Source organism: Lytechinus variegatus, chromosome 18 (assembly GCF_018143015.1).
Source record: "Lytechinus variegatus isolate NC3 chromosome 18, Lvar_3.0, whole genome shotgun sequence".
Classification (NCBI taxonomy): Eukaryota; Metazoa; Echinodermata; class Echinoidea; order Temnopleuroida; family Toxopneustidae; genus Lytechinus; species Lytechinus variegatus.
Window position 1 is genome coordinate 559,226 of NC_054757.1, and position 21,027 is coordinate 580,252.

The 21,027-nt window shown below is 36.2% G+C and overlaps 1 protein-coding gene across 1 annotated transcript; it reads left to right on the forward strand.

The window, feature by feature from the left end:
* Nucleotides 1–12,562: 12,562 nt before the first annotated feature.
* Nucleotides 12,563–19,188, forward strand: LOC121405594 (tetraspanin-5-like). Its single transcript, XM_041596524.1, has 5 exons — nt 12,563–12,767; nt 15,212–15,518; nt 16,419–16,662; nt 17,646–17,736; nt 18,588–19,188. Exons 2-5 carry the CDS (start codon nt 15,270–15,272, stop codon nt 18,889–18,891), a joined length of 888 nt encoding a protein of 295 aa, XP_041452458.1. The 5' UTR covers nt 12,563–12,767; nt 15,212–15,269; the 3' UTR covers nt 18,892–19,188.
* Nucleotides 19,189–21,027: the final 1,839 nt, after the last annotated feature.

A 21,027-nucleotide genomic window follows, 5' to 3' on the forward strand; every position in this document is an offset into this window, starting at 1 on the left:
CGAAGGTTCGTTAATCCAAAAACGAAATAAGGTTCGTTGTTCTGAAGGTACGTTAGTCCGAAAACGAAATAAGGTTCGTTGTTCCGAAGGTTCGTTAATCCAAAAACGAAATAAGGTTAGTTGTTACGAAGGTTCGTTAATCAAAAAACGAAATAAGGTTCGTTGTTCTGAAGGTTAGTTAGTCCGAAAACGAAATAAGGTTCGTTAATCATTTCGTTTTCGGACTAACGAACCTTCGGAATTACGAACCTTTGGAATAACGAAGCTTCGGAATTACGAATGTATGCGAATGCGAGTGCCAAGCGCTTGCTGATTTTATTAGAATTACATCTGAAAACATGAAATACTTTTTGTAGTCATTGCAATCATACGCATATTGCGAGCGCGAAGCGCGAGCTGAAAATTTATATAATTCAGACCTGAAGTGGGGTATTCTAAGGTTTCTTTGTAGGAATTAACTAGTACCATACGCATTTCATTAATCAAATGATTCGAGCGGGAAGTGCGAGCTGAAAATTTTTTATATTCAGATCAGAAGAAGGAACATTTTAAAGACTGATTTTAGGAATTCATGAAGAGCAGACATCTCACCAATCCACTAATGCGAACGGAGAAGAAATATTTCATATATACGAAGACCTGAACATGGGGTAATCACTGTTGGAGTCATGAAAATGAAGCATATGTCACTAAATAAAACAATGATAACTCAAGTGCTAGGAAATATAATTGGTTTATATTGACTTGAAAACTGGAGGTTTTAGTACAACATGATTATATATCTCGTTAAACAGACAATGCGAGCACCAGGAACAATGAAGACGTAAAGTTAGGATAAAAATGTTTCTTGTGTAATGTAACATAACATAATTATAATATAATTATAATTATAATGAACATTTCCTTCTTTCCCACTACGTTTCTCTTCCTTTCTCCCTCTTTTCTCCTTTTCCCTGTTTTTTTTTTTTTTTTTTTTTTTGGGGGGGTCAGCCGATCCCCATGGGGGGGGGGTACGTGCCCCCACGCCCCTCGTAGTTACACCACTGTATGTCCATATGGCAATTACCCTCCAAGTTTATTATCTTCTTTACCCCATGATGGTTTAATGGTTTGATTGCAGATCACATTGAATTTTTTTTTGACATTCTATCCATTCACAAAGACCCCAACATTGATGAATTGGAAGAAACGGGCAGGCGCGTACGCAAGGGGGGGTTTCGGGGGTTCAAACCCCCCCCCCCCCCTTTCGTTTTTTTTTTTTTTTTTTTTTTTTTTTTTTTGCTTGTCTCCCCAGAGGTCGGTCTGGTCAAGGAGTTATCGGGCAAGAGCGTGATAACTCCTTGGTCTGGTTACGGACAGTTCCCCTACCCAGTAATGTATATGACAGCAATAATGAACAGAATCTCATGTTTCCGACGAAAAACACAGAAAAAATTTCCGCTCGCTTCGCTCGCTCCATTTTATTATATCTTTTAGTTCCGCATGTCGCCGACATGATATATCGCCATTAACAAGGCCATACATGATTATCATGATGTATACTTATGAATACAAGTGAACCAAGCAAGACAAAGACATACGTTTTCTTACAAAATATGTTTTACCAATATGAAAACCAAAATGACGGAAAACGCTAAAATGTCGGTTAGCTCGCTCCGCTCGCTCGTAATAATTTATGAAATTCCATAAGTATCTAGTCTCTTGTTCAAGGCCGTATTATGAGTGTTACGAATAGAAGGACATGCAGCATCGACTAATACTTGATTTACTAACAAACTATTGACAAGAAATGTATGTTTTGACGGGAAAACGCGAAAATTTCGGCTCGCTCACTCCGCTCGCAATCATTTATGAAATTTCTTAGGTTTCTAGTCTCTTGATCAAGGCCATATCATGAGACTTACGAGCAGAAGGACATGTATCATCAACTAATATGTAATCATTACCAACAAGCTATTGAGAAGAATTGTATGTTTTGACGGAAAAACGCAAACATTTCGGCTCGCTTGCTCCGCTCGCTCGTAATTATTCATGACATTTCTCAAGTTTCTAGTGTTCTGATCAAGGCCATATCCAGGCGCGTAGCCAGGGGGGGCGGTCGCCCCCCCAAAAAAACGTCCCCAAAAAGAAAAAAAAGAAGGGAAAAAAGGAGAGGAGAAAAGGAAAAGGGAAGGAAGGAAAGGGAAGAAAGGTAGCTTTGTGTTTTTTCTATTTATTCTTTATTTTTTTCTCAAAAGAGAAACTCCTTCACTCTTCTTGCTTTAAATTCATATATGAATTTTGCTTCCGCGCTGCGCGCGGTTAAATGACAATATTGAAGTTTTCCATTGTTCCCCCACCTTTTCTCTAACCCTGTTTTCCACCTCAGCTATGTGCTTCTTGCCAGTTAAAGTTAAAATTGTATACATTAAGGCATGAATTTGAGTAAGGTTAGGCCGAAGTAAATGTATGAAGTTATCTTTTTTTTCAATTGATCGCGCAACTTCTGGTCTGGTCGGCTCCGAGCGGGTAAAATCTTTATATCAGTTTCTGCTGTCACCTCCATAAAGTCAGCTTCTCCCGCTTTTCAGCTCATTACTATAAACAACCATAATTTGGGGGCAAACAGGTTCCTAATTTAAAAAGAGGAAAGTATGGAATTCGTGTCGTATTAAATAAAAAAGTACAATATTTTTTTATCAAATTGTATTAAACTTCATGTCATTTCCCTGTATACATTCATCTCCTGTCCTGTTTTGCGCCCTCAGTTTGAAATTTTGAATGACACTTAAGTTTCTTTATATTCAAAATGAAGCGCTTCAGGATAAGTCAAAAAAATTAATCATCCTTTATTATATAGATAGATAATTTCAATAAATCACAGAAGTTTCAACTTTATGCGCACTATTTTCCTTGTAATGAAGTTCAATAATCTTAGAAAATCAATTGAATTAGAGACGATTGGGTATTAGAGATATCTACATTTGATGAAACGTCCGCCCTTTGAAATTTCAGAGTTTCATTGCTCATCGCGGGGAGGAATATCTTCCTCTACCAATCTTCTCCTCTGTTTTGCGAGTTAAAAATATGCACTGATGCTAAATTGTTTGTAATCAAATCTGATCTTTCAAAAGAAAGTTTCAATATATCTTTGAGAATACCCTTTTCTCGGGACCCTTTTTATGGCAAGAAAAATTGATAAATTACTTTAGCTTCCGCGCTTCGCGCGGAGTTATTATCATTTTGATTTCCTCCATTGTATACCTCTTTTGTGCGTTTACAATCACTTTTGAAAACAAGGTTCAAAATCGCAATATAGTCAACCGAATTGGAGGTACTAGAGACAAGAGAAACGGCTCCTTTTCATTTTAATTTATGAAACACTAAAAGCTTCGCGCTTCGCGCGGGAGGGGGAAACTCCCCCTCCCTGCACCCACCCCCTAGGGAGCGCGAGTGTTGGCACGCTTCGCGTGCATTTACCGCCCCCTCCAAAATGAAATCCTGGCTACGCAGTTGGCCATATCATGAGTGCTACGATCCGAAGGACATGTAGCATCGACTATGATACCAACAAACTATTGACAAAAAGGTTATGTTTTCAACGCAAAAACGAGAACATTTCTGCTCGCTCGCGGGTCATGACCGCACTGTTACATACCCATCCCCACTTAAATGTTATTGTCTTATTTGCAGCGCTGAAAAAAAAAAAAATCATCACCCCCCCCCCCCCCCCGCTCATCACTTTTTAGAGACTGGGCGGGAGATTTAAAAAAAAATAATCAGCTCGAAACCCCCCCCCCCCTTCAAAAATCCTGCGTACGCGCCTGGAAACGGGGGTTTGTCTTCAATGTTATAATAAGGACATAAGTATTTCGTTTGGAAATTGTGAACTGGCTCTTTATTTACATTTTATGATTTAATAATATTGTTTTATTTGTTAAGCGGTATTTCAGAAAGAATTTTCACCAATAAAACAATTATCTCTCGTGATTTTTTTTTTCATTTCTTTCGTAAAAAGTGGGGGGGGGATGTTTGTACATGCCATCCCCCCTCCTCGAAAAGTAGGGGGATGTATACCCCATCCCCCCGGGATTTACGCCAGCGGTAATAACCCTTGTCTAAGTGTGGTAATAAATCGTCAAAAAGTTGAACTCGCGCATGAAATTTGAAACACACATTGGTCTCTCAAGGTATAGGAGATGCAAGATTTTTTTCCCTTTTCGGAAATTGTGTTGCAATGGTAACATGATATTATGGCCAAAGTTTTGCCGTTTAAAATACTTCATCAGTTTTCTAACAATTATCAAGAAAGTTGGCACACATATTGGTTTTGCGGTAAAGATATGCAAGGCACATTGTTTCATGTGTCGGAAATTGTGTTGCCATGGTAACGGTATATTATGGCAAAGACTGTGTATAAATCTTTCTGTTCCAACTACTTCCTCAGTTTTTAACCAATTCGCATGAAATTTGGCACATTCATTAGTCTTAATGTGAAGATGTGCAAAACATATTCTATGCCTAAAGTACATAAATAATTGCGTTGCCATGGTAACAACATATTAAATATCGAAATTAGATGAAGAACTTGTGGTTTTAATTACTTTATAATGTTTAAACCATTGCTCATGATATTTGGCACACACATTAGGCTTGAGTTGAAGATGTGTAAGACATATTTTTGTATTTATCACAAATCGTGTTGCCATGGCAACAACATATTACATAATGAAATTAGGTGAAAATCTGAACTACTTCATTAGTTTTCAACCAATTCTTATAAAAGTTGGCTCACACATTGGTTTTGAGGTATAGATCTGCAAGGCATATATTTTTGTGTATTGGAAACTGTGTTGCCATGGTGACAGCATAGTAAATCAATAAATGTGTAAACACATCTAATGGATTGAACTGCTTCTTCATTTTATGACATAGGCCTATGCTCACGAAATTTAGAACACATAGGTTTTTGACTTGAAGTAAAATAATCTGCAAGCACATTTTCTCACTCATCAAAATATGTGTTTGTATGGTAACTACACACACCAAAATAAGATTGAGACAATGGTCAATGCTGTTGTTTGGCTACATAGACAGAGCTACCAAGTCTCACGCATTGTGCGTGAGACTCACGCATTCAGGGTCCGTCTCACGATCTCACGCATAGCACCCATTTTTCTCACGCATCGGGACCCGACAGAAAAAAGGAGAAAAAGTAGCATTATTCGCCAGATTATACGACTGGCCGACCGCCTTCGCGTCTAGCCAGGCACGCGAGACGAATCGAGAGTGCAGTCAGCGCACAGCTAGTACGTGATACGATGAATCGCGTGCGTGCATCGCATAGTTTTGAAGCCCATTTCTCATGTGCGCGCGCGTTGCGCGCGCCTTTTCGCAACGTACGAGTGTAAGTACTGGCCGCGCGCGCACAGAGACGTCGAGTCATGAAAATCTCACGCATAACATTTTTTTGAACTTGGCATCTCTGCACAGAGTAGTTGTATGCTTGGTTCTAGTTTTAAGGGGGTGCTAGACCTCTATAGTTCTCGAACTACAGTCCCTAGCTTTAGATCTAGGCCTAGATCTAGATCCTATAGATCTAGTAATAGAAATAGGCCTAATCCAGCGTTAGATCTCTAGCCTACTTCCTTTAAAGGCGTAACGTTCGATGAGTAGATGTACTGTATAGATTATCCTATTGACTGTTTTTTTTTTAGAATCTACATTAAGCATGTTGAGAATCTACAAATCTCTAGATCTAGACCTATTACATGTAGACTTAGATTGATATAGATATAGTTAGATAGCTAGATAGGGTCTAGTTTTTAGTCTAAGTTATTTAGTCTAGATTTAGGCTAGCGTTAGAGATTCTACATCATACAGTAGACTAGATCAGCCAGTCCAAACGTTATGGCTACCGACTAGGTATAGAATGCCCGTATTCTGATAGCAGGTTTAATTTAACCCTAGTCTAAAGTTAACCCTGGTTTAACTAAACCTCATCTAAGCCTCACATCTGGTCTAAGTGTAGTTTGATTATTTGGTATTCTGATAGCCAGGTTTAACTAAACCTGGGTTAAACCCGGGTTTAAAATTCTTCTTGGAAATAATCACCCTCTTTTGACCAAGACTAGCACCTTTTATATTTATTTTTTCCTTTTTATTTTGCTCCGCCAATAGGGGAGGCCCGGACCCCTCGCCCCGCCCCCCCCCCCCCCGGATCCGCCCATGTTGCATGTGCTTGATATTAAACTATCAGTGTCCAAAGTGTTGCGAATTGGCTTGAAATCGCCTAACATCCGCCGAAAACGTGCTGTCTTATACCATCTAAAATGTCTAAACGGCTCCGTAGTTCTGCTCCCAAACACTAAAAATCCATTATTAAATTATAAGTGTCCAAAGTGTTACGAATAGGCTTGAAACAGTCTAAAATGCGCCAAAAACAAGCAAGTCTTAAAATATTTCATGAGCTTACAATATTTTATGAGCTAGATCCATAAACGTTCTAGTTATGATGCCAATTCAACACAAAATGTCATACTCCCAACACTGCCAGAGGTCATTAACCTTTAAATTACATGTTCCTGAAACGCGCACAGGGTATTCATGCTGCTCTTATTATGTCCAAGTTTCATGAACTAGATCCATAAACTGCTCAAGTTATGATGACAATTCCACAAATACCCCCAACATTGCCAAAGATTGTTGACCCTAAATGACCTTTGACCTTGGCCATGTGACCTGAAATTCGCACAGGATGTTCAGGGATACATGGTTGCTCTTATGTCTAAGTTTCATGAACTAGATCTATAAACTTTTAAAGTTATGATGACAGATTCAGATTCAGATTTATTTTCAACAGAAATGACATAAAAATTGATAATGATAAATATTGATAATGACAATTCCTCCAAAACCCCCAACATGGCAAAAGTTCGTTGACCCTAAGTGACCTTTCACCTTGGTCATGTGACCTGAAACTCGCACATGATATTCATGATATTGCACTATACAGACTGGTTTTCTATCCCCTTTCTTTTCGAGGCCTCCATCACTTTCAAGCTCCCAGCTTAAGATGGAGGTCTCCCACATTTCTATATATATATGTTCAGTAATTAAAGAAAATGTATATATAGATATAATTTTCACAGTACAGTTGATATTTTAAAATGATTTATGTACATTATTCACTATGTTTAAAAAAATATTTGCCTATAAAGTAATATTGGAGAAAAAAATATACTTTGTTTTTTCTTTGAAATGTGGAAATAAAATAAATCAAATCAAAGATACGTGGTTGCTCTTCCAAAGTTTGTAGACCCTAAGTGAACTTCAACTTTAATAATGTGACCGAAAACTCAAGGAGGATCTTCAGCGATATACACTAAAAATACCTTTATGTCAAAGTTTTATGAACTAAAGTCCGTATACTTTTGAAGTTATGAAAACATTTTGAAAACTTAACCTTGGTTAAGATTTCAATATTGATTCCCTCAACATGGTCTAAGATCATCGACCCTAAATGACCTTTGACCTTGGTCATGAAACTCAGACAGGATGTTTAGTAATACTTGATTACCTTTATGTTCAAGATTCATGAACTAGGTCCATGCACTTTCTAAGTTATGATGACATTTCAAAAAATTAACCTTGGTTAAAGAGATGGGCCGGGCTGAAAATATTCATATCTTAATACATAGAGTAGAAATCACTGAGCAAAATGCCGAAAATTTCATCAAAATCGGATAACAAATAATAAAGTTATTGAAGTTTAAAGTTAAGCAATATTTTGTAAAAACAGTCGTCATGAATATTCATGAGGTGGGCTGATGATGTCAAATCTCCACTTTCTTATGTTATTACATAAAACCATATTTTTTCATCATTTCATACTTGTGTGAATAATATGTCTCACTTATAATGAAATAAGTTGCAGCGATAAATATCTTATGCACTAAATCAGTTGCAAATCCAATTTTTCTAGTTCTTGGAGGAAAAAATTGAATAAACCTAATTTCATATAAAAAGATACAAGAGAACAAGTGACATCATCAGCCCACCTAATTAATTTTCAAGACAACTTTTTTTCACAAAATATTGCTAAAATTTAAAATTCAATAACTTTGTTATTTGTTATCCGATTTTGATGAAATTTTTAGCACCTTGCTCAGTGAATTCTACTCTATTAAGCTATAAATCATTTCAGCTCATACCATCCTTTTAAGATTTCTATGTTGACGACCCGCCGCATAGTTGGCCGGGGCAAAACAAAAGCGCGCCAAAAGTCATTTTGGGCAATTTCAGATTTTTAATTTTTGTTATGCCCAGCTGGAAGAAAACACTTTGAAGAATACTTCAGCAAAATATTTCATTCGGGAATGTGCATAAAGGTTGTTAATTTCTTACCTCAAATCGTAAACATTTTGCGAAATGCTGCGTATATAATTATGACAACTTAGTTGAAAAACAAGCCATTTCACAGGAGGTCTTTCATGTAGGAATCTGAAATGGCACCCACATAATCCTAATATATATTTTGTTTTCGCGGGAAAGGGTTCAAATTAGATAAAAGACATATTCAGAAGGTTTGTAGGATAATTATTCTTCGAAATAGGCGGAAAATATTTTTTTTGCTTTCACCTTAGAAACGTTTGGATTTCCGTTGATTTCCGTTTAAATTTATCTCTTCCAGAAATAAAAGTAGAATGATTTCAGCCACAAACCTCCTTATAGTAAAACTTTTGTGGTGTTATATACTCTGCGTTTTACCCAAGTCTACACCGCTTGATATAAAGCACGGTTAATATTTTTCAGATTTTTAAGTATTTAATAAATCTAATTATCATTTTGATGCCATGCAATTATTTTCAGTATCTCATACACACTTTTTAGGCATGTGAGAACCAACATTCACTCTGGTCAATCGTTAAGTAACACATAACACAAAGTTTATATACTGCACATTGTTTAGCGTAGTTTGTCTTTTCACAAATAGGTTTTTAGTAATATGATATATAGCCAGTCAAAATTTGGTATCAAAGTGGGGTCATATTGACCCGTATTCTGAAGTCGGGTTTAACTTAAACTCAGGTTTAAAGTTGTGGTTTAAGTATGGCGAGCCAATTGTTACATAAATCACAAACAGAAGAAATATCATACTTCAGCTCATTTGGCTCTCAAATCATTCATAATTGTCTAGGAAGTATAAAAAGATTATTGGCTTCACCATCGATGAATCAGGAAAGAGCACAATAAACATAAGAAACATACAACTTAATAACAAATTTGATACTTTTGGCTTCCCATACTGTCTTAAACCACAACTTTAATTCTGAGTTTAACTTAAACCCGACTTCAGAATACGGGCCATTGGCTTTAAATTATGTTCAGTCGATTCTACGCTCAAAATTACTCTTAGTCAACATGTTGAAGTAAAAATATAACACGGAATATAATTTTGGCGCACTTTCAACTCATTATGGCCCGCTGTGCGCCGCCGTGCACGGAGTAGCAGTCGCCGCCGTCGGAAAAGCGGCGCCTATAATCTCGCTCTGCTATATGCAGGCGGGACAAAAATCAGCTCGCGCTTTACTTGCACTCGCATCATTTGGTTAGTAAAAATAAGTATGGTCTTAATGAATTCCTACAAAAAGCCTTAGAATGCCCATCTTCACATCTAAATAAAAATCAGCTCGAGCTTCGCGCTCGCAATATTGGATTAGTGAGATACGTACCATGTTCATGATAACAATGACTTCATGTGTTTAGGTGTAATTCTCAAACAATCAGGACGGGCTTGGCGCTCACATTAGATGACCATGGTGAGATATGTATGCTCTTAATGAATTCCTTTTAAAAAAGTCCCTAAAATGTCCTAGTTTGGGGACAATTCATGCATGTTTACAAAAATTTGCTTATTTAGTTAGCAAATTCAGCTGGTACACCCCCCCCCCCCTCCCAAACAAAATTATTCTGTGTACGGCCCTGCTCATTAATAGGATACATATTTCACCAATCGAATAATGCGAGCGCGAGCTGAAAATTTGTGATATTCCAACATGAAAACTGGAAATTCTAAGCATTCTTACTTAACAATAGATTATTGATGCGAGCCCAGAAATTTAAGATTTCCTAACCTAAAATATGTTCTACTTCCAAATGGTGTTTCTTTTGAAAAACGGCACATATCATTTTTTAGAAACGACATATTTTTTCTTACGGGGAATTCATCGGCGTAACAGATTGGGGGGGGGGCAGGCAGCCCCCCTGGCGGATTTCACCGGGAAAAAAGTGAAAAACCGGAAGCAAAGTGGCGTATTAGGCCTACTAATATACAGGTATTATCATGATTAGTAAGAAAGGGAAATAAATTAAAAGATGAAATATAGCAAACAAAAAAAGGAAATGAAGGTAGAATGGAATTACCCAAATTGGAAAAACGAAGATAAGGGACAAGAAAAGAAAAGAACTTAATAACACGACCGGGCTGCCGAGGATTGAAAATAAAGAGCGGGAAGAGAGATGCACTGCATACAACATACTGTAGGCTCGCTAAATTTTATACAATAAAGATGCAATCAGGACAGAAAAGAACTTAACCAAAGGCCTGAAATAAATATGTACCTACCTAGGTAAAACTTATACGCTGGCAAGAGTTACCATTAAAAAGTATCTTAATGTTTACTAAATCTCCAAAGCTGGAGTAGAGCCCCCGGGCTCTATACTCCAGATCATCTAAAACATCCAAAGGGTTCTATAGCACCCCCTGTATGGACCCTTCCTTTTTTAAGCTTTACGTTCAATCACATGGGGAAGGGGTCTTGGTTTCAAATAAAAGAAAATATAGGAGGCAATGTAATGAAATTAATGGCAAACAATGAAATATGTTATTTGCTGAATATAATCGAAAAATCTACCACATAATTAGACTTTCATTTCAAAAGGCATTTTTTTTCTCGGGCTTTTACAAATTTTCCCACATTGCTATGTTAATTGTGCCCCTCAAAATGTTTGGTTCATTCCGCAACTACGTTTAATACTGTGTTGTATAAAACTTATATATTGTACATGTATATACCCACTATTTGATTAAAAATATTGGCAATATGTAAGCTTTATAACTTTGATATCAAGAGGTTTGGAAAATTTTATTATAGGGACATGATTTTTCTTTTTTTGTATTATTTTCCAAGTCCAAGGTTTGGGACACTGCCCTCAAAAGTTCTACAATCAAGAACAAAACATAAAAATTGGAAAGGAAAATATAAAATATGATGTTAGTTACTGAATATAATGTCAAAAACATCTCAGATTAAGATTCTCATGAAAAATGATTTTTTTTTTCTCGCTCGGGACTTTATATTGAGCAGCACATGCGCCATACTGTGCCCGTTTTTTTTTATACTCTTCTCGCTACTGCGCACTATCATAACAACAATCCTGTTACAGTGGCGTGCTTACAAAAAAATGCAATAAAATTGTCAAAAATCTTACTCGCTCGCTTGCAATTTTTTTGGAAAAATAAATTCTGCCCGACACGCCATATCTGGTCCCCTCAAGATTTTTGCCTCATTACGCCATTACGCCTGTTCATACCACGATATGATCGGGATTTTTTTTGGATCTTGCCCCCCCCCCTGGCCACCGACCCCTGTTAGGCCCCTTGGGTAATTTAAAGGGGCAAGTATTCCCTGCCCCCCCCCATTCCGCCACCCCTGAAAGTGATATACTTATCTCTTCATAACTCTCAAACACTGATTGAAATGTTCCGTTTTAAAGTGAGTATAGTTGGGGCATTTTGCCGCTCGCATTATAATGTTAGTCCCTTTTCACGTCAGTATAAATCAGAAGAAAAAGAAATCAACTGGCGCCAAGCTCTTGCATTATTATTTTATCATAATTATTCAGAATCGCAAAGCGCGTATACAGCTATTGCCAGAGGGGGCAGAAAGAAGGAAGAAGAAGAAGGGGAAGAGAAAGGAGGAGAAGAAGAAGAGAAAGGAGGAGGAGAAGAAGAAGAATGGATGGATGGTGCAAAATGCACAAAATCTTCTGAATGTATCATTTTTTTAATTTATAATTTCCTACTCCTCCCTCTTTTTCATAAAGAAATAATAATAAAGGTAGGATTTTTATTTACACAATATCATCTTGTATCCTTCTCGTGATGAATATAACATCTCCATGGTGGGGGCAAATTCGTGTAGATCTATGGGGTGTAAAATCTGACACTAGTTAGTGTCCCTCGAGGACTACACCCTCGTTACACTCATTGGTTTTCATTCAAGTCATCATGTTATTTTAATACCTCAGAGTTAAAATAACACCCTATTAAATAAACACCAATGAGTGTAAAATCAAAAGACAAAGAGTTCAATACCCATGGGTGTTGAACATAATTATAACACTTGAGTAGGCAATGACTGGTCCCTGTACATTGGTGTGTACCTAATTAAGAAAAGACCTTTGAACAAAAACGCCATCAAGCAAACCACCTTGGTTAATCAGAAATAAACAAACAAACAAAAATCATGAGATATAAACCATTATACATATAGTTAAGCATTGACGAACCACAATACCAGCGTGCGCACACTCTAAACGTGAACGAATGGATGCGGATGAGGTAGACGAGACAGTCAGACAAATCATACGCACAATTCAAATAAGGAAATCAATTTTAATTTGCGATTGGTGGACAAAAGGAATATCGTTAAAACGTGGTATATTTTGGAATATTTCGAGAAACCATACTTATTTACTGACAACGAGTTAAACGCCGTTTTCAGGTAAGATATTCTGAGGTATCATCAGAATATGCAGTATCAGTACGTGTATATAAAAATGTCGTTTGTTCCGGGAGAGATTTTTATAATGTGGAAATCCACCCCATGGTCGATTTGTCTCAATTTTGTTCCTTTTTTTAATATCTTTATGCACATGTTTTTGCGCTGTATACAATTTAGTATATATTGATTATCATTATTATTGATATCATAATAAATTTGTTATTATTATTGTTCTTGTAATTATTATTATCATCATTATTCTTATCAATATTAATATCATTATCATTCTAACACAAGAAAGTATGATATGCAATGTATGCTTTATATTATTTTGCAAAAAAATAATATGGGCACATTTTTTCGCGAAAATGAAATGAAGAATCGGCGCTTACACGATTCTTTTTTCATATTATTTTTCATCCATAGGTGTTATTGTGTTAGTCTATAAAATTGTTATTCATGTAAATTTAATTCCTTTAATGTTTTCATCGTGATATCTGACAGATATTATTTTTTATACTCGTACATATTATTGAATTTAACCCTCCTGCGTTTACTTGGTGATATTTCATGCAAGCCATGTATGTGCTTTCAAAAAGTATATTTTTTTAATTCATTTATTGGTTTATAAATATGCACATAAAAAATGACCAGCAGCACATGCTGAAAGGGTCAATTCATGAAGTAAAATATAACGAGGTAAATGTAATTTATCACAGGAATGTTTTTATTGCCTAAGCATCACTGATTATAAATAACAAAATGAATATCATTGATCTAATTTGATGTTAAAGTTAACGTAAATGTCTTTGTTATTGTCCGTTTGTAGTTCGATTTATAGTTATTTTTCCACATAAAAGAAAATATATTTCTGGTGTGTATTAAGCTTAGCCTTCAATAAAATGACAGCCCTGATGCCATGCCTATCTGTTTAATACCTTTTTTTAACTCTACACCCTCTTTATTTCAACATAGGTTTCCACACTAAACGGTCCCCACACTAAAATGATATTCATAATACACAAGGTTGAATCAATAAGGCGTGTTATACGGAGTGAATATCGTGTAATTCGAGTTCCCTTCTTTGTATTGCTGTGCATCTGTATCGATAATTCATATATGTGTTGTCATGACAATGGGAAAAACAAAGAAAATCGTTAGCCTCATTCAAAGATTTCATCATAAAGCTATTATTACTGCCCGAAGTTTCACATGATATAAACAATTGTTGATAACATACATTTATAACGATGCACTCTGAGCTTATCTCTCAGATCGAACATAAAAATCTATAAACTGCGCGATTTATTTCATGCTCGTGACTATTTATAGGGATCAAAGCATCATGACCCACGAGTGGGTTGTCATGGACACAACCTAGTTTAGGTCCGGGTTGTCAGTGGCTCATCGACGAAGAAGAATGTAAACAAATAAGGCCTACAGTCACACATGCAGTCCAACTAACTAATGCATATTATTGTCCGATCTGTATGCAACAATTTTTTTTCCTTGGGATGAGGAGATGGGTGCGTAGAATGCTTAGCAAATTATATATACTGTAATATACAAGCAGCCATCGAACTTTAAAAAATCGAGGAATTGTTATTTTTATTGTATTTTTTTTTATCAACGGATCTGCTGTACACTTTCGGTGGCCTGTCGTCAAGACCCTGGCGAATGATTGTCGAATATGTGTTTAATATATATGAATATAAATAATTGAAACAAAAATCTCCGCTCCATTAGCCCGACTAGAACCACTGGAAGGAAAAGGTTTTTGCAAGTTTGAAGAACAATCTTCATTCTATTCCCAAACATACCATTATTCTTATTTTGTACTATTTTATCTATCTTTTTTTTTTTTTTGGGGGGGGGTATTCTTTCCTATAATAATAATGATAATCTAATAATCATTTTCTTAGTACCGCAAACTCAATAATCGGTGTGTATCGGTATTCTTGGTTGGAGGATGACTGACTCAAATATTTGTTTATTCTGAGGGGTTTTTTTAGTGTAGGGTGGTGTGCATGGCCATATAACAAGTGGGGGTGCTGAAGCACCTCCAAGATTTTTCTTAGGGGTGCTGCGTGTATCATTCTCCAAAAGCAATGCCCATAGAATTCTGGTAGGTGTTAAAAATAGAGAAATACTTTTTTTTGTAAGATTTCTCGGAACCAAAATGATCTTCCTTTTGGAATGATTTTTTTTTTTTTTTTGGGGGGGGGTTGTCAAATATAATGTACATCAGCACCTTCAGTAAAAAAATAATACGGGGGGTCAGTGGTTTTATGAGACAGACAATTTTAGTGCTCAGACATGGCGTAAAGGGCAAACTTGATTAAAGCTGCGTGTGAGCTAAGCGAGTGAGCATAAAAGACCTTTCTAATACACAATCTAATCAACAAATAATTTTCCTCTTTTATTTCTGTCTTTATCTACCTCAGACCTTTAATCAGAACTGAAAAACGCGATACAGAAAAATTCCCCCCAAAGAATATAAGGATGGGGAAGAAAACAAAGACACAGCCCTATCCTGATACGACGAGCTCTCAGCAGCAGCTCCACTATCATCAACCCCCACCGGCCCGGGTAAGAAGGGCACCACGAGGTGTGAGCGTTAGTATCTGCGTCAAATACACCATCTTCACATTTAATGTGATCTTTTGGTTGTGTGGTGTAGCCATCCTGGGTTTTGGTGTGTGGGGTCTCGTCTCGAAGAGTGTATCCAGTGTGGAGGCCATCGCAGAAGAGGTATCTTTACAATTCATTGCACAGTGATCATCATTAGTGTCACCGTTAGTATTACTTCAATCGCCAGTGTCTTCGACACCATCACCCCACCATCATTATCATCATCATCATCACCATCAGTACCACCACCACCATCATCATCATCATCACCACCACCACCACCACATCACCATCACTACCACCACCATCATCGCTACCTTCAAAATCTTCAGATAATTTTTTTTCTTCCTTCTTCTTTTTCTTCTCGTTCTTCCTCTACTTCTTCTATCTCTGATTATTGTTATTATCATTATCATTGTTATTTTCTGATGAAAATAACAATGATAATGAGTGCTTTCGCGAACACTAGAAAATTCGGGAGGGATTCGGGAACATTCGCGGAGGAATTCGGCTCGTTATGAAATGAACAATTCAAAAAGAGCCGAATTCCTCCGCGAATATTTCCGAATCCCTCCCGAATTTTCTAGTATTCGCGAAGGGAGAACAAAATACTCCCGAATCAACCCGAATACGTGTATTCGGATGGATTCGCAGCTGACTGAAAAGAATACAAATTCTGGAGACTCTCAGTGAGAGTCTCCAGAAAATGTATTCTTTTCAAGCTAGAGTTACACCGGAACCGAATCAGCTGCGAATCCATCCGAATACACATATTCGGGTGGATTCGGGAGTATTTTGTTCTCTCTCACGAATCTGCCTCAATTCATCCAAGCACTCGAATGTGAATTTAAACATGTGCTTACTATATGAAATGACTTATATCATCGAAGCTTAAATCTCCTACTTCCACACTATAAACACATTCATTGATAGTACCGTATAATTTTAGGACAGTTTCAAAAAGATTTCATTTGTAGGTCTGTTGAAATTTATTTTTTTGTTATTTCGCTCATTTTTTAGGTTGGAATCAAGTTAGATCCTATGTATGGGTTCATCATTATCGGTGGATGTATCTTCATATTAGCATTCTTAGGATGCATTGGATCGCTGAGAGAGAATACCTGTTTACTAAAGCTATATGTATTTATACTGGTTCTCATCTTCCTGGCTGAGGTTACCATTGGTCTTCTCGTCTACTTCTATCAAGACAGATTCTCAACACTTCTTGATACATGGGTGGAAAAGACTCTACTCAACTATTTCGGTAAGGATGAATGGCAGTGGTGGTGGTGGTGGTGGAGTGGGGTGGTACGAGGTGGCGTAGGTGGTCAATCGGGGCCTCCCGATGGGCAGTAGCATAATGAGCCAAAAATTTCGAGGGGGCTCGATAGGGTGTTTTGAGCAATATTTATAAAAAGTTGCAAGCGAGCGGAGTGAGTGAGCACAAATTTTGACATTTTTTATAACTAAATCCAATTTTGTGATAGTCTGTGTGATACACTGTAAAAAAATTACAGTATCGCATTTATTTCTTTATCTCATCGTTTCTTTACCATGTCATGTTATCAATGTTCTGGGAACAGCGCTTATACAAGACCCCTTAGCTTCATTTTTCCAGTTCCCCATTTCATTTTCATTTTTACTCTTGATTGTTAATAGTTTTTCACATCAAAAATATTTTTTTAATCGAGAAAGAAATAAATGCAAATTGAATTGAAATATATATCTTCAAAGATACATATTCAGAATTTAATGTAATATTTTATCATTCACTCTTTCGCTTTCTTTCCTTTTTTTCTCGGTCGTGAAAAAAAATCGAGTTCAAGCGCCCCAAGCCCCCAAGGTGTCAACCCGTTGCTCATAGCAACCCATGAGCCCATAAGGCTGCAGTACAAAATTTGACAATCAAAGGGGGTGCCCACGAAGTTGCATTGCAGTTCTAACGATGAACGTTTCTCCTTTTTTGTCACTTCTTAAAGAACAAGTGAAAAAAAAATTATAAAAAATAATAATTTAAAAAGGGAAAGCAGAAGAGGATTAAAAGTTAAGATACGGATCGTAACTCTATAATACCCCTATTTAATTGAGAAATAAAATATGACGTCACCGTAAGGTAATCTTGCCTGCTCCCCCATTTGATTTCTTGACGCGTCGGCACGCCGCCCATGGTTATTGCAATATTCTGTTCATCAGTTTCTAAGATTCCAATCTCTTAAAAATATCTCAATATTATTGCCTATCTTTCAGACGATCCTGATAGTCAGTTCTTAATGGATAACATGCAGGAAGGCCTGGAGTGTTGTGGTGTTGATACCCCTAATGACTGGCAGAAAAACCCGTAAGTATAGCGACATTAGTATTTATTGCTACATGCTTACTTTAATGTCTTTTTTAAAAGTCTAAAAGCGTGGATAAAAAAATATTATTTTGATTTTTAGTCATCATCATCATCAACAACGTCACCACCATCTTCTTCCTTCTCCTTTTCCTCCTCCTCATCATTATCATCTCTCTCTCTATATATATATATCTTGTATCATCACTTCCGTTAAGGTCGGAGATCGCTGATCGGAGATCAGTATAAGTGTTTAGAGTTGCTGAGAAGGTTTTAGCGGGTTATGTAAGGATTGCGAATGAAGTGTAGAATAATGCTATGGAGTTGAGTTTGGTTGGCAATCTTGATTCTTAAAAGGGGAAGAAATGATAATAATTATGAAAATTATTTTGATAATCAGTAATATAATTGACATATCAGGGCATATTCGGCCAAACGTTGTAAGGTTTTACAATTTGACGTTTGTCGGAGAATTTTTACATTTTTCAGTGAAAGTATAATTTTGTGATTTAGATTTTGACACAGTTCCACAAAATCATGTTTTAACCCTTTTATACCTTCCTTTTTTAGAATTGTTGGTCTTTGATCATTTTAGGGGCAGTGCCATTGAATATGATGATTGTACGCAGGATCATGCTTATGATCATAATAATATAATCACGATTACGATGGTAATGATGACAACGATGTGATCATGATTATATTTATAATTTGAATTATGATAATGATATGGTTATTATAATGATGGTTATAAATCTATTGAGTAGTAACACCGTTCTTCTTATACCTTTTTATGGGAATGATCCCAAATGCTCAGCAATTCAACACTTCTCCAATTCTATTTACCCATGCAGATATTTCAACTGTTCCTCGATAGCACACTCCCGATGTAGTGTTCCCTATTCATGCTGTGTACCCGACCCAACAACTAATGTTATCAATTATCAGTGTGGATACGGTGTGTTACAGTTACCCCAGTCAGATTGGTATCAGTTTATTTACACCATAGGTTGTGCTCAAGCTTTGACAGATTGGTTCAAGACCAACGCCATTCTCTTGGGTTGCATTGGTGGCGCCCTAATTCTTATGCAGTCCATCGCTATTTGTCTTGCTCGTTCACTGATCGGTGATGTCGAAGAGGTCAAATCTTATTGGTGATAAATTGCTTTTCGGGAATGAATAGTGTCAATAGTTTTTTAATGGGGCTGGTACCCCCACCAAAATGAATTCATATCCCTAAAGGATTTTAGGGTGTTCTAACTGCCATTAGCATAGAAAAATTGTTTGAGTTTATATGACCTCCTTTTCATTTTATTTCATTAAGCTTTAAATTTCAGATTGACTGCAACATATCAGTACTGTTTTTACAAAGTTAATAGTAAATTGTTAAAGGTCAAGTCCACCTCAGAAAAATGTTGATTTGAATCAATAGAGAAAAATCAGACAAGCACAATGCTGAAAATTTCATCAAATTCAGATGTAAAATAAGAAAGTTGTGACATTTCAAAGTTTCGCTTATTTTTAACAAAATAGTTATATGAACGAGCCAGTTACATCCAAATGAGAGAGTCGATGATGTCACTCACTCACTATTTCTTTTGTTTTTTATTGTTTGAATTATACAATATTTCAATTTTTACGAATTTGACGATTAGGACCTCCTTGCCTAAAGCACAAAATGTTAAAATAATGGAATTGCACGCGTTCAGGGAGGAATGAAACTTCATTTCACATGACAATGACGAGAAAATACAAGTATTCCATATTTCATATAATAAAATACAAAAGAAATAGTGAGTGAGTGATGTCATCGACTCTCATTTGGATGTAACTGGCTCGTTCATATAACTATTTTGTTAAAAATAAGCGAAACTTTGAAATGTCATAACTTTCTTATTTCACATCCGATTTTGATGAAATTATCAGTATTATGCTTGTTGACTATTTCTCTTTTTATTCAAATAAAGTTTTTGTTGGAGTGGACTTGTAATTTATTAATATAATGCACATCATGTATCAATCCATGTAAAGTGATAGTATATGTAATAATGCAATGCAATGTTATCATACTCCGACTAATATAAATTACAAAATGTATAGTATTTGGGAGGAAATATTGAAAAGTTCGCCTGTAAACAGTTCCGTTTGTCCTTTCCTCAAACACACAAAATAATGTGTAGTAAAGAGATAGAGTTACAGAGGATATAAGCTCGACTTTTTATTCAAAAAAAAGTTTGGCATATCAGTCCAACTCTGTTTGTATTGGATTGATATTTCCCTTGGTGAACAGTATAGTTTACGAGGTCTGAAGTGATTTCTTCTTTAATTTTCTGCCATATTGTGTTTATCATTGTTTTTGTTTCAGTGAGTAGTTGGAACTAATCTTCACTACCGTCATGTTAAGGATACTTTTTATGTTTTTTTGTTGTTGTTCTTGTTTAAAGAGATTTTTTGTATATATTCGATGATATTTAAGTGCCCAAAGAGTGTGCCATTACAAGTAGTGTGCCATTACGAATAAATCGTGAAAATGAATTATTTTAATTTATCAATTTGCCCTCTTTATGATTATTTACTACTATTTTTTCTGAAAATACATTCTTTAGAAAATGATATTATCTATATTGTTTCCTTGATAACAAATGGGTTATAACCCATTTGCTCTAGAACGTTCAGCATACCATTTCAAAGGAAATCAATGCGTATTTCTCCTATGATGAAAAAATGAATTAGTCTTATCGACTGGAATGATAATCAGATCGATGTGATATTAGTTAGTTCTTCAATATCTTGTTTAATCAATCTGTATGGAAATTAAGCATGTTTTCTTAAAACGTATTTATACGAGAAATGTATATATATAGTACAGATATTACAAATATATTACAGATAAAACAAACATGTTTAAGTCATTGGTGTAAATCCGTGACGTCATTCAAGTTGGGGGAGTGGTGGGTGAAACAATAGATCGCCCCGGCCTAAATCCCCTGGATTTACGTCAGTGATTTAAGTATAAGTCTACGTAGATTTTACTATAAATTTTCATAATAAATAATTATAAATAATCTTCAATCAATTTCAATGTGTCGTGTTTTGCTGTTGAAACGATTATCTTCCCCACTGCCTTCATTCTCTTCATAATAACGATGTTAAAGGGAAATCCAGCCTTGATCGTAAAACAGAGGCGTCGATTATGGGGGGGCAGGGGGCGATCGCCCCACCAATGAAAATATTGGGGGGGGGGCAAACATATCGTTTTGCCCCCCCCCCCCAATAATTCCGCATGTGCTAAAA

What these genes read in the sequence shown, in the direction of transcription:
- LOC121405594 (XM_041596524.1), top strand. Translation starts at nt 15,270, where the DNA reads ATGGGGAAGAAAACAAAGACACAGCCCTATCCTGATACGACGAGCTCT. An exon ending in GACTCTACTCAACTATTTCG is followed by an intron (nt 16,663 to 17,645) that starts GTAAGGATGAAT and finishes CCTATCTTTCAG; the next exon opens with ACGATCCTGATAGTCAGTTC. An exon ending in AATGACTGGCAGAAAAACCC is followed by an intron (nt 17,737 to 18,587) that starts GTAAGTATAGCG and finishes TTACCCATGCAG; the next exon opens with ATATTTCAACTGTTCCTCGA.